The sequence below is a fragment of the Pezoporus wallicus genome, unplaced genomic scaffold (assembly GCF_028554395.1).
Source record: "Pezoporus wallicus isolate ANWC-B61680 ecotype Strahan unplaced genomic scaffold, APGP_CSIRO_Pwel_v1 contig_5352, whole genome shotgun sequence".
Taxonomy (NCBI): Eukaryota; Metazoa; Chordata; class Aves; order Psittaciformes; family Psittacidae; genus Pezoporus; species Pezoporus wallicus.
Window position 1 is genome coordinate 4,004,524 of NW_026639660.1, and position 13,994 is coordinate 4,018,517.

Here is a 13,994-nt window from a genome sequence, read left to right on the forward strand (position 1 = left end):
CAGCTCCCAGCTACTCCCCACACAAAAACACCATCTTCCTTTTGGTTGCTAAACCTTTCTTCCCTTGAATCTTTCAGGCTTTTTCATAGCAGTCAGCTCCACGTCTAGCCCTCCTGAGAAAAGCTAAAATAAGACCTACAACTATGTGTATGTCCTTGATGTACAAGTAACAGCACTGATGTCAGTGAGCTGCACAAATAATAAATTTGGCCCGTGGCTGCTCATGGAGATGGTCATAGGGGATGTTTCATGTGCAATATAAGCTTGTGAACATCCATTCTTTCTTTTTCTTTACTTTCTCTCTCTCCCACATGGAAATAATCCAAACAACAGCTGCCTCTCTGCCAGTATCAAACCAGTACTTTAAAGCCTCATTTGATGCCCACTTGGGGCAAAGGAATAACTTGTTACACAGGTTAGTATTTCCAGTTTAATACCCTCTTGGCACCGATGGTGCTCTCTGCACAACCTTGCTTGTCTAATACTAAAAGTATGAGTGACGACTAGCACTAGCTGTCAAGGACACCAAGGTTGACATGAGGGTGATTACTTACCTCTAACTACAAATTGGGATGTAGGGAAAGAAGGGTTTTGTTTTCAAATTCTGGTTCATTCAGCTGAAGGTTGCCTGGGTGAGCGTTCAACAAAAAGTGTGGCTTTTCCTATGTGTTCCCTTGTATATACTGCAAATGGTAGCAGAAAATAGTCCCTCCTCCACAAAACCCAGAGTAAGCAGAACAGAGGTGCGTTACCAAGTCCATCTGCAGAGTAGATGTTAGTATGAGAAAGCCCTTGGCTATCCCATTAGCCCCATAGTTCTACAGGTCAGAGCTGCATGAGGGACCATGGGACACTACATTACTCTAGCTCCAGCCTGCACCCCAGAAGTAAAGGGAGTGGCCTCAGGGCATAAAGAGATTCATGCCACAGTCCTTTTCCTAGAGATGCAGGCCCTGGCAAGGTGTCATAGTGAGGCTTGAGAGAGACAAGTCCCCTTTGCAATGGACAGTTACCATACACTTCCACCACACATAGGAGAAGAAATAGGCAGAGAGTCCAACCAAGTCTAGGTGGGTGTCAGAACTCCAAAGCTACGCTATGACAATGTAGAAATGCTCATCCCATCCAAAGAGGCTGCTGCTGAAGCAATTAATTTTCCCAGTGTGTAGGATGGTGCTTACACTATGCTATCCCAATACAGAGCAGGGCAAGGAAAGAACTGAGAGGGGAGCTGCTCCAAGCAACAGAATACAGCTGCAGATCATGAACCTGCCAAATGCCTAAGTATGTTCAAGTCTAGCTAAAACGAGTGTGGGAATGGGAGGTGATGGGTTCAGGGAGAGTTCCAGCTGCTTTATCACACTTCACATCTTTTTAGCATCAACCTTTTGCTGGCTAGGCCTTCTCAGAAGATGAGTGAGGAGAGGGATCTGGTGCTACTTGGGTTGGAGAAAACTGGAATAGTTGATAGCCAAGGATGATAAACTCATTGGTAATTTTCCCCAAGGGAGTAAACCTCTTTTAAAGTTGCCTATACCTTAAATCTTGGGTTCCTCGCATATTGGGATTATGGATAAGGTTAATTTCCCTTCCTTTTGGTCACAACAGCCCAAAAATAAGCCAGCATGAGAAACTTTCAAACATGGGTCCCCAGATGGAGAACTACTAACAGCATCTCCAGGACACAAGAAGAATGGCCACTGCAACCAGCCCAAGATATCCTGAGTCACTGAAGCAAAGGGTTCCTCACAGATTCCTTCACGTTCATCCCTTCACAGCTCAGCTTCCTCAGGTGAGTCCAAGAGTCTTTTACTGTTTCCACCATGCTACAGAAGTAGCAATTCTGGGAGCAGGGCACTGGTTTCAGGAATGTCCCAGGTATCTGAGGCATTACCCATTTGAAGAAGCATTGTTTTGCTTCAAGCATTGCCAGCTTAAAAACAAAGAAAAAGAAAGCAGAGAGCGCCTACAATGCTACATCCCAGACAAGCTCCAGGGACCACTGGCTGTTACTGACATCATGGCTTCTGGGTAGGAATGACTCACATGGACAGGAAGAGCTATGTGTTTTGTGGATGGATATAATCTTCTAGGGAACGTGGTCCCTGGGGGCACCGCATCATTCCCTTTGCTCCTGAACCAGGTGCATGTGGTCCTAGGGCAATGCAGCTCCTTGCTGGCCCCGCAGCAAGGCAGAGACATGCAGTAGAACTGTGGGAAGGTCTGGGTTGCCACTAAACGACTTACACTGCACATCTACTCGAATGGACTTGATGGCAGGGACCCCAACCCCATTTTCTGCTTTACAGTAATAGCGGCCCCCCTGCAGCCTTTGGATCTTCTCAATCCGAAGGGTCTCGTTAAGCACTGACGTCTCTTGGAATTTGTCCGACGCGCTGCCGGCAGTTTTGGTCCATCTCACCTGCATGAGAAGAATGAGAGGAATGCAAACAATCAGTGACACAAACTAGAGACCCCAAGTGACAGCTTTACTCCTCTTCCCCTCCTCCCTAGCCATTCTCAAAAACTGGCCCTACAGCACCCCCAGACCTTACCAAAGTTCAACTACTGATCTCAGTATGTCTTGGTAGACCAGCTGCTGATTCTCATCCATCACTAATCCCCACATCTGAGAGTCCAGGATAACCCCTCAGTTCCCTCAAACACACACTGTATATTTACCACTTTTGCCCTGGTCCTGTAAACCCAGCAGCTTGTTTAATTTTACACCACTATCTACACAACACAGGATTCTGAGCTTTAAGCCTTGGGACCCCATGCCGCTGGTAGGCCACAAAGCTAAAGCAAACATGAGCTCACAGCTACAGAGCTTTTATTGCAGTAAACACCTTTCTCTGGACAGCAAGGCTATTTCTGCTTTATGCTTTTCCAGGAAAGAGTGAGAAAATGCAGCTGCTATCTGGCTCTTGCCCCTTTCCCACAGGGAGCCCCTGTGCGTGTTATTTTTATAAGCCATCCTTTTGCAGTGCACAAGCTTTTATCTTGATTTTAAAGATACAGAAAAAGAAAAGAAAAAATCCCTTCAGATTCCAAGCTACCTTGCATTTTTTGTCCTTATGTTACATGTCTTAAGATCTTGGCTTGCAAGGGTAACTGATCTGCATGATAATTCATGGTGAATGTGGTAAGAGGACAGAACTCCTAAAGACTGAATGGTTATTCTTACATCTGCAATGAGGTACAGCCCTAACAGCGACAGTATAAGCTTCCCCCTTGTTTTCTGCAGCCCAGACAATGAAAGAGAGAGTGAAGACAATGAAAGAGAGAGACAGCTTTTCTCAGACCACTGGTTTTCTGTTTCTGCAACGTCCTTTCTAAAGGCTGGTGACTGGTGGTCTCCCACACTGGTGCCCATCCAGACTTTGGGACTGAGATCTGGCAAGATCAGCAAATAGAAAGGAGACTTTCATTCAACACTGACCACAGATAAATGGACCAGAAACCTTGACCCCTCTGCCAGATTTTACTTGAAACTCACTGCCACCTCCTGACTGATGCTGATGTGCTAAAAAGAGCAGGGGTGTGCACATCCCATCCCCAGAGCACTAGGTTGAGCAGATTTCTGGAGCTAATGACTGTGGATTTATTTAGCATTTGTAGACTTATTATGAAATTGTCTAAGGGCCCCAAGACTCTCAGAGTCTCCTGTTTGCAAGGACACTTCAGCCAGCTCTTTAATCTTTTCAATTTTAATCTCATTTAAGTATTTTGGCCACATTTTCATGTTTTAATGACTGGCTGATAGAAGGGAAAATAAAAGATGAAACAAAGGTTAAGATACAAGCTTACCTGGGGGAGAAATCTATCAATGAGGAGGGAGGGCAGACATAGGACACATGCCATGTTTTATGTGTGTGGGTCATGCCTTGTGGGTCTGGTGTCCCCTGTGCATGTTCAGGCAAAGGCAAGCCACAGTGTTGCCCACTAGCATGCTGTCTGCATCAGGCTCTGCTCCAGCAACCTCTCTGGCTACTCAGGCCCCTGCAACCTGCTACCACCTTCACACACATTCAACATCCTTAGGTAGGGCTAGACCATCATCTTAGTTTCTGACATACGGAGCTGTCATCTGCCCATCACTGTCACGAGCCTAGGCTGGTTGTTTTTGCTGTCTTAGAGTATTTCCTTTTTACTGTTTCCAGGATATGCTTTGATGGATAAACCGTTTCAAATTCTGCTGGCTGAAGCTCTCTCCCTCTCTTTTGTCATTGCCTCTTAGCCAAGTAGCTACTCAAAAGCAAGTCCACAGTGGCATTGACTGGTGTATGAAGATACATGCCTTCTCAGCACAGGTATCTGTGGCAGGATTTGGGAAGGAGGACAAGAAGACATACATACTGTACCTGGCTCCCTTGAGCGTATTCTGTCACATCCAGCCTCGTAGTACACACTAGCTGCCATTCCTACCACACTCTGTCCCAGAGCAGGCAGATCCACGCTCTGGTTCAGTATCTCTATAGATACATCCACACTATTACTGAACCTGCCTGTTTGAGCATCTGAAGGGTGGAGAGGTGCCTGAATGGGGCTTGAGGCTATGCATCCCTCTAGGGACCCTGGGGAAGAACTGCAGCAGTTACTCAAGCTCAGCTCTGCACTGAACTGTGACTTTGACCACAGCATGGGCATATCCAACACTGCAAGTCTGAATCTGCCTCTGGTCAGTGGACATTAAGCAATGACCAGCAGGGTCTGCATGGGGCTCAGGATGAACAACTTCCCCAACTCCCCAAGCAGGTTCCCCTTGGCTGTGCATCCAGAGAAGCTAAGAGACTGCAGGATCATAAAGGAACAACTCCTGTGACCAACACATGCGGGAAGCCTCCTCTAACCTGTTCAAGCTGTTCCTACTTTGCAGTAAGAGGGTTAAAGATTTGAGGGTGGTTTATGTAATGGATTCAGTTTGAGCTTTCAGTTTTCTGGGGGTCTTCACATACTGATGACCACTAGAAACTTCGTGTATGCTTCTGCAAAGCTCTGTGGACTGTTTTCCGCAAAAGCAGGACTAGATGCTTAATAGCTTAACGGGCTAGTGCTTGTACTACAAGGCATCCCTACTTGACTCCAATATGTAGGAGAAAGCTGGGCACCCTGCTGCCCACAAATCTCCTCTATGTGGAGACTACGGAGAGTTGCCATGGGCAGAGAGGTGCCAGGTAAGATGGACAGCTTACCTGTGGCCGGGGGTGTCCTGTGACCAGACACTGCAGGACCAGCGTGTCCCCCTCCCGAATTGTGTAAACACGTTCACTAATGTTGTCTTCCTTCACCACACACGCCTGCCCAGCATGGATGATTTGGGCCTGAGCAGGAGCTGCAGAGAGGAAAGAAGAGGTAAAGAGGGAAGCGAGCAGCACGCCAGCCCCCTGTGCCCATGGTAGCTGCTCCAGCGGCAGGGTGGAAGAGCCACCTCTTGAGACACAGAGAGGAAGAGCCAGAGAGTGCTGGATATGAGACACAAAGGTCTCAGGAGATAGAATACAGCGATTTTCCCCATCTCCTGGGCAGCTGGTATCAACTGCTATTTTAAAAACTTTGGTCCTGTTGGGATGAGCAGCTTTAGGCTCTGAAAAGCCCAACATGGAGTTTTTGGGGGAGACTCTCATGCAGGCTGAGAACCAAGAATTCCCTGCTCTCGTCTTCCAGAGAGGAGCTTGTGTGAGCAGTTAAAGCAGGGAACTGGTCAAATCACAACTGCTCTACAACTGTCTAAAAGAGGCCAGATTACTATGATTTACTTTGCAGGGGGCTGGGATAACTACCAAGCAGAGTCAGAAAGGGTCGTGAAGCTCTGTAGAGCTTTTAGCAACATCCCAGGCACAGCACACTCTGTAGGAAAAACAAATCTTTCCCAAATTACACTGAAATCTAAGTCCTGAGCCAGAGGAAACATTTTCTGTGGGATCACGGGACCCATAAACTCTAGGGATCTCTCCAGCTAGGGCTTCAAGTGGAGACCAGTTACTGCCAGTCTGGCCAGGAAAAGGAGTGAAGTGGAAAATACACAGAAAGAAAATTCTACTCTGGAATCCTGTGCAAACAGCCCTTGGCTCCGAAAGCGTTTGTGTGATCGCTGAAGCAGCTGACAGGTATTGAAGGTGACTGCACAGCCCAACAGGACACCTGTACTTGTTCCAGGGGAAAACTCCAGTCTCACTTCAAGGAACAGAGAAACTCACAACCATGTCTAGGAACTGGCTCCTCAGCGACAGTCCCCCTGGGACCCTTCCCTGGCTTACTACTATGCTTCCAGGTGACTCTGGAGTTGCAGCTTTAGCTCCCATCAGTGAAATACACCACAAAGGAACAAACCACTGAGGACATGATCAAAGGGTTTAAAGCAATCAGCCTTCTGAAACAAGTACAGATTTTGCACGTTAGAGCTGAACACCCACTTTTTCCTCAAGATTAGCTGAGCTTCAAAGACTACTTTTATTTGTTTGTTTTACTTCTTTCCTTTAGCATGACCAAAATGCTCTAAACATAATCACTTGGGCAAGGAAAGTGCTCAGATTTATCAGATTTATGATGGTTTAACTAGCGTAAATCAACCAGCAGCACAGACCTAGGGCAGGCTGGGATTGGGCAGTGGAAAAGATCTGCCTTTGAGGTCAGCCTTTATGAACTGGTTTCACCACAATGCACTGACCAAGCAGCAGTGACTCAGGAGTGGACACAGGGCTAGTGAGTAGCAAGCTGCTCTTGCTGCTGGGGCTGCGCAGCCTGCCATGGCCACGCAGCCCTCAGGGAGCAGCATGGCACATGCAGCAAGCTGCTCCCTCTTTTTGTAACTGTTCTGTCTTTCCAGAGTGGCGGCATTTTGCCTAGATCATTGTTACTGTCCAAAGTGTTGACTAGAAGAAGCAACATGTGGATTTGGAGAATATGATGGCACAAACACAGACAAATCCCTCAGCTTCTCTCATCTTCCCCTTCTGCAGGGCTCCTGGGAATATGACTGCTATGGCTTGAGCATCATGGAATGCTGAAAGGGACTGTCAAAGCTTCACTGAATACAACTGAGTAGATGAGTGACCTTCCCTTGCCTAGATTGCAGAAGGAAAAAGTAGAAGCCTATATATGTGCTTGTACACATCTGTGTGTTCATGCACGTACATGTATGGATATACATACAGGTATGTAAATACATTAAGTAAAATAGTGACTTATCAAGAACAGACATCATGAATGCTTGCCAAGTGAACAGTGGCAGAGGAGTAAGTCAAAGGTGTATATAACCTTTGCCAACATACCTTAATCCAAATGACAGTCTCTTGAGATGATTCAGCCCTTGGCTTAGTCCTCTGTAGACCTGTCATCACACCTTTAACCCCACGTGCACTGCAGAGCATTGCTCACAGTGCCAAGACCCAGGCTGTGATGCTGAAGAATCCCTGCTCTATGACTAAAAGAGAAATCCTGTCCTTTCCCATCCTGTACAATATTTCCGCCCATCCTCAACCTGTGTTGCCTGTGTTTCAATGTGATCTTGGCACCCTGCAGCAGCAAAGCTCTCCTAACCTCTCCACGTAGTCTGAGCTGCATTTGCCGGATGGTGGCTCTATTCTCCCTTTTCAAACATGACCTTGCTGCAAAAACTAATTTCCAGCCACCCCACGGAGAATCAGAATATTTATGTGCAGCTGTAGCTCCCAGTTAAATGTTTCCTTCAGATGCTCTGCTGTATCCCACGCGGTAATTCTTTCAACTTACATTTGTTTCCCTTTGGCCATCTCACTTCCACAGTTTCACCAGTCTTGTGCAACCCTTCCCTGTCACCTGGGTAATTTCCATAGCAGATTCATTAGGCACAATGGTACAGGATTAGAGGGGTTTTGTGCAACTATTCTGGTGCCCAAATACCTTGTGGTAATTTGCTGGTGTCTCTCTGAGTTTGATAGAAATATTATATAAACTACTTCTTATTTGGCAATACAAAGCACATACATGGCAAAACAATAACCCTAGGGATAAGCCGTGTGTCATAATTTTGTCCTCTTCTCCCAGATTCTCCTTGGATCCACTGAGCTGCAATGAAGCTCACAAGCAAGGGTGTGCACACCCAGCTTTGTTCATAGGTCTTAACTTGCCTGTATTATCACCACCGATACCTTTCAGATACATTCACTGGAAAAGGACACCATTTTAAGTGAATCTCCACTGCTTGAGCTGTAACATCTCTCTTGCAATGACAGCACAGGTCCTAGTAGAATAACAACCATTTTGCCATGTCTTAAACCCCATATGAACCCAGATCCCTCAAAAGGGAGCCTGGAGTTGTCTTGGAAAGAAAAGTACTCGTGTAACTGGCATAGGAGTCTGAGAAACTCTGCCTCTGGTTACAATCCGACATTCATAAAATAGTGGGGCCTGAGCAATGAATGAACCAACCCAGCTCTTACGGAATTGCATTAAATCACAAGATGACACCTGGGAAGGTCTCTGGTCCAAGCTCGGCCTGCCACAGCACGCAACGACTGGGAAAGTCACCTCATGCTGCATTACAGATGGGCAGAGAGATTGTGAGGATTAATTGCACTTTTAATGTGCTTGAACAGAAAGAATACATTATTGTTTGACATCATCCCAGGTCTCCTGGAGGATTTCAGCGCACAGACGGTTTGCGCATTGCCAGCACAACAGGATGGCAGGACCATGCCTGTCAGAGTAAACACTTTCACAGAAGATCTCTAGGAGGGCAAAGAAAGGCTGGAGCATGAGGCCAGGTGCTATAAACGAGGCAGTAATCTCAGCTAGTCTCTGCAGTGCTCCACAAGAACAACCTGCCCTGGTGAGTCCTGCTGGGGCAGAATCCCCCTCCTCAGGCTGCCAAGGAAGATCTCTAATGACTAATATGGGGGAAGGAGAGATTGTTCCCCTCCCTTTTTTCCCCAGCATTTTGAGGGACAGGAGTATCATCACTTCCATTCCACTTCCAGGTAAGAGATCGATTTAGGGAGGGCTCCCAGTACTAGGTCCTCCAGAGAAACTAGACCAGCCAAATACTGAGTGCCAGATGTTTTACAAGGGGGAGGGGAAAAAAAAACATCAGGCAGCATTAGAAGAAAGGGCTGGCTTGCAATGCATTTGGCCTCTGCACTGAGATTTCTTACAATGCTTTCACTTGACATATTAATACATTAAAACAAAAAGAAATTGGAGTGGATAAAATAACTTTATTCCCAGTGCAGTGTAGTGTACAATGTTATTATTACCATAATCTGGAAAGTTTATGAGACTCTTGGTGCTTAGAGGTTGCTAATATCATTAAAATTCAGGAAAGGAGAGAGAAATGGTCTTTTGGAGAGGACTGAGTAATCTGTATTTGATCCACAGGTCTAGTCATTCATCTTTCTGAGCCTGAGATCCCACTGCTACAATGGCAATGAGGAATGCTCCTTCACAGAGAGGGTGCTGAGTGACAGATACTGCATTGACACTCCCTCAGTCACACTCAGCAACCGCAAGGACATGCTGCTACCCCTTTGCAGCACAGCATCAACTGCACTTTACTACTGCCTTCTCAGCAGGCTAACACTAGCCATCACTGTAAGACTCAGCATCCCCTTTGTCACCTTCACATGTCCTGCAGAAGGCCTCAAGGATGGAGAACACTCACCTTCAAAGCTGCTGGCCCAATACCTGCAGCTGCACACAACAGGGACAGTGAATCTACCCATCTCCATTACTACATTCCTGGAGAACGGGGAGAGAGGGAAGCTGCATCTGGAGTTTGCCCTCTTCCTCAGCCTTTATCTACCAGCCTTATTTACAAGGCAAGTGATGCCCTACCAAATACCTGGAGTAATTATAATTCAGCCTCTTCTGCACATAAGCTAGGCAAAGAAGCCAGGGTCCTTCCTCGTTCCTGTTCCTAGGCTCCCTGAACTCACACTGCTGGCATACATAGGAGCAAGAGCCAGGGGAGCACTTGCTGCTAATCTGCTGCTTATGTTCTTGTTCCCTCAAGAACCTAGCTGTCTCCTTCTCTTCACTCTTCCCATCCTGAGCAAGTGAAATGAAAGGGATGCATCTTGAAGGGAGTTCAAGGGGAAAAATAGTGTTTATGGAGTAAGTGGGGTTGAATGAGCATTTCATTAAGGAAATCCACATGTGGCATTCCTTGCTGAACAGCCACTCTCAGTAACTTCCTGTCCATGGGTAGAATTGCCCTGCAGCACTGTTTGTTACAGACCCTGCATGGCAAAGCACCCAGGGAGCTTCTCAAGCATTGAAGTCACTGCTTTAGCATTTTATCCTGCCTTTATTCATACAATGTACAACTCTGCTTGAAGAGCAGGGGCATACAAACACAAGACCAATGAGAAAGGGGTCATGTTCTCTTAGCAGAGCACAAAGAGTAGCCAGCACACAAGTAAAGGGAGGAGACATGTTACCAATGCTTGTCAGGAGTGAGGAAGGTCTAGTAGGATGGGAAGGGTCTGCAGGGGCAGCATCTTGATGGTCAAAGAAATCACCCTGCTCATGCCTGGTCTGGGAGGGGGTGGCAGCTGCCTTGTTGTGTGCTCCATCACTGTTCAGCTGTGTTTCATTGATTGCTTCACTGTGGATGAAGACCACAGGCTTCACTGAAACTTTTGACAAAACAAATTAACCAGGCCAGCTCCAACCCGCAATGCAGGGCACAGTATCGATAGGCCATTTGAAAAGGAAAATTCACTCCAGCCTGGGGACGATTATGGAAATAATAATATGCAATCAGTGTCCATTAACACTCTCTGCAGGGCTGTGGATCAATAGTGTATTAATGGCTGAAGAAAGACTGCCCGTATCTATCAGTGGTTAAGACCAGCACAATAGCAGAGGGAGAGGACATGGCAGTGGGTGGCTGTAATTGAGCTCAGGCACTGGATGGACATCTTTGCTTAGCCTGCCTAAGGGAACCCCTGTCACACTGCTTTCCGAATACATTCCCTGACTGCTTGCTTGAAGGCCCTCCCGCACACCTCCACCCCTCACAGCATCTTTGCCCAGCACAGCAGCAAAGGGAGCACAGTCTCTGCAGGGAACTTCCCCAGCTGAAACTGCCTGTACAGCTTAGCCTGATTAACAGGCTAACTACCTTTTAACACAAAGTCAGGGCCGTCCCCTAGCAGAGAGGGATGTAATGCAGAAGACCCCAAGGGATAGCTGAGGAGCAGATCGCATCCATTGTCCCAGGTCTCCTCCCTCTTCCTGTACTGTTTTCTTGCACGAGCTCCTCCTGTTGACTACTTCCAACACGATGCACTACCTGCGTAACTGCTACCACAAGGCTGTCCTAAAGCAAAAGCCATTAGGAAGCCCTCCCTGCAAGCTGACACTAAGGGTTACAACCCCAGACAAGACAGATCTCCAAAGAGGCTCTTTTACCCGTGTGCATCCCTGTTTGCACCACAACACAAACCATGCACACCCAAAAAAAACCTAAAATAAAATCTGTTTACTGGACTCCTGGCCTAAATGTACAGGAGGGAATTTGTCATATTTCAGCAGCAAAATGTTTCTGACTCCTGTGCTGTTTCTGCACTGATCATAATTGAAACACAAACATCAATCCACCCACAAAAGAAACACAACCATTTCCGATATGTAAAACAAGCATGTCTAATCCCATTCAACACTCCGTAACACTCCTGAGCAAGAAGAGAAGGATATAATTTTCAATGGAAAGGGAACAGAGAACTGACAGAGTTGCGTAAAGCAATCACAGAGCACAAAACTTGGCTACTTAAAATAGTAAGGGTTTTTTATCTTTTTAACTTGGAAGAAACCAAGACTATGTCTTCGCATCTCTGGCTGATTGCATCTCCAGAAACAGAGTTTCCTCTGCAAAGCTCAGCCAGATGATTTGCATGGCCTTAAAATAACTTTTTGCTTAATCAATGTCACTTCCTTGAAGCATTTCTATAATTTTGTTTCTTTTAGAAAAAAAGCCCCAACAAAATCATGTGAGATGTCACGAATAGCAGGTACACCCCCTGTGACTGCAACACCTGCTCCTGACACCTTCGGTCAATTCAAAACTAATGAAGTATTATGTGCTTTATTAAACTATCAGTCTGCAGATCATCACTGACCACCCTCCCACAACCCCCAACAAAAAGGAGTGCCTGCAGCTCACCGGTTTTCCTAAGTGTTCTCAAAATGTTCTTACATAGGTCCACCAACTGCAGAGTATCAAGCACTAGAGCAAAATCGATCGTCAGCTTTGTTTCATAGGAATCAAGTGACAGATGTTACACACACAACATTAAAGTGGCATAAGCTCTGCATCGCTGCCTAACTCATATGCCTGAGTGGAATTTGTAAAGATGACTCAATGCCAGCAATATGAAGTACGTTGTCTTCAAATCTTCAGGGGCTACAGATAACAGTGGCAGTCAGAACCTGCACCTCAGGAACACCGTCCTGGAAGCTTGCAGCTTTGGTTAGGAAATGAAAAAAGCTTGTTTGTCTCATAGTGGCCATAAAAAGAGACTTTATTTCCCAACCCGCTTCCCACTGTGCCAGCTTCAGAGCCTGAGCTGTAGCTCTAAATCTTGCTGCAAAACCCAATGAGCCACAGAGCCACACTCAAGCGAGGTGATCCTGCTAAGCTGAATGCTCAAAGTATTGCACTTAAAAACCCATTTCTTGTCTGGCTGCTCCTTAAAGTTCCTAAGCATTTTAGGGGAAAACACAAATGAGGCAAGCAGCTTGGGGGAGAAATCAGGCATCCTCTATTCTAGAGAACATTGGCAGACTGACTTGTTTGTCAGCTAGTAAAATATCTGAAAATTAAACAGCCCAGTTAGAGGACTACAAAGAGAACCGGACAACAGTAGCACAGATACTCACTTAACCTGTCCATGTACTGCAGGAACAGTCTTTGGAGAACAGGCCAGCACCAGGCTCCTTGGCAGGTTTGATGCCTTGCCTCCTTATGGAAGCGCCAACCAGGTCTCCCATTCCCTGTCAATCCCCAGCTGCTCCATGCACCCACTACCCTCTGAAGTGGCGTGAACAGTTACAGGTATTCAGAAAGCCTGCTGACCTTCTGGCCTCTGTAAGCACTCATGCTCTCAGCTTTCAGTGTTGCCCTTCACCAGGAGCCTCCAAGCAGTCAGTTCACAGGAGAGCCAAGGCTGGCCCAGATGGAGATGCTATTAATAACTTTGGCAGGCAAATGGGCTTTGCTCAAATGGTCCCAAGGGTTTTACCTCTCTCCTTCTTTCCCTGGTTTCAAGATCCACTCATTCCCAAAGTCACTGTTGGTGCTGCTTGTTCCACTTCCTTTCCTTTTTCATACTTCAAGCCACTTTGGTACAACCGTGACTCTTCAGCAAGCAGGTCCATGCACAAGATCTATAAAACAGTGTTCTTTGAAACTCAGCTGTTGTGTCATTGCTGCAGCATTTAACACAGGAGATGAAAGAAGAGCACAACACAGACACTTCATCCCTTCAAAAGGGAGGAAAAAAATGTCAATTTGCTAATCATCTGTCGACTAGATTAGCAGCAAAAGTGCATGAACTCTAATCAATGACTAACTACAGGCTCCTTTTCACATCAAAAGGGAAAAAAAACCCACATCAGGCAACAGCTGTGGCTTCTGAATAATGAAAAATAAGGAAAAGCAGAGGTAGTGGTTTCAAACTGGTGGCAGGACACACAGGGACTGCCTCAGACTTTGCTGATGAGCATTCCACCAAAGACACACGTGTGCTAAAACCCACCCTGGAAACACAGGAAGAGAGAAGAATTCAAGCCTCAAGTACACTTAAAAAGAGCAAACCCCAAAACTGTACGCAGTCAGAGTACACTAACACAAACTGGGTAAGAATAGGAGTTCTTCCATGAAACTCCAGCTGGTGCTGCTCAACATGCTAAACCCTAAGTCTCAAATTCTTCAAAGCCAAGGTGGAAACTGGGGACTGGTGAGCAGAAGAAGGATTGGCAGAGAAGAACTGTCAGAGAGGACTTCTCTTTAC

The 13,994-nt window shown here is 46.4% G+C and overlaps 1 protein-coding gene across 2 annotated transcripts in view; it reads right to left on the bottom strand.

Moving 5' to 3' along the window:
* The window catches only part of MDGA1 (MAM domain containing glycosylphosphatidylinositol anchor 1), a 149,505-nt gene that overhangs the window by 92,345 nt on the left and 43,166 nt on the right, over window positions 1-13,994 (bottom strand). For both annotated transcript variants that reach the window (XM_057415460.1, XM_057415461.1), the window contains exons 2-3: window positions 5,196-5,335; window positions 2,248-2,422 (exon numbers count right to left, since the gene is read on the bottom strand). In XM_057415460.1, the coding sequence (XP_057271443.1) occupies window positions 2,248-2,422; window positions 5,196-5,335 (315 nt within the window). The remainder of the gene's footprint in view (window positions 1-2,247; window positions 2,423-5,195; window positions 5,336-13,994) is intronic.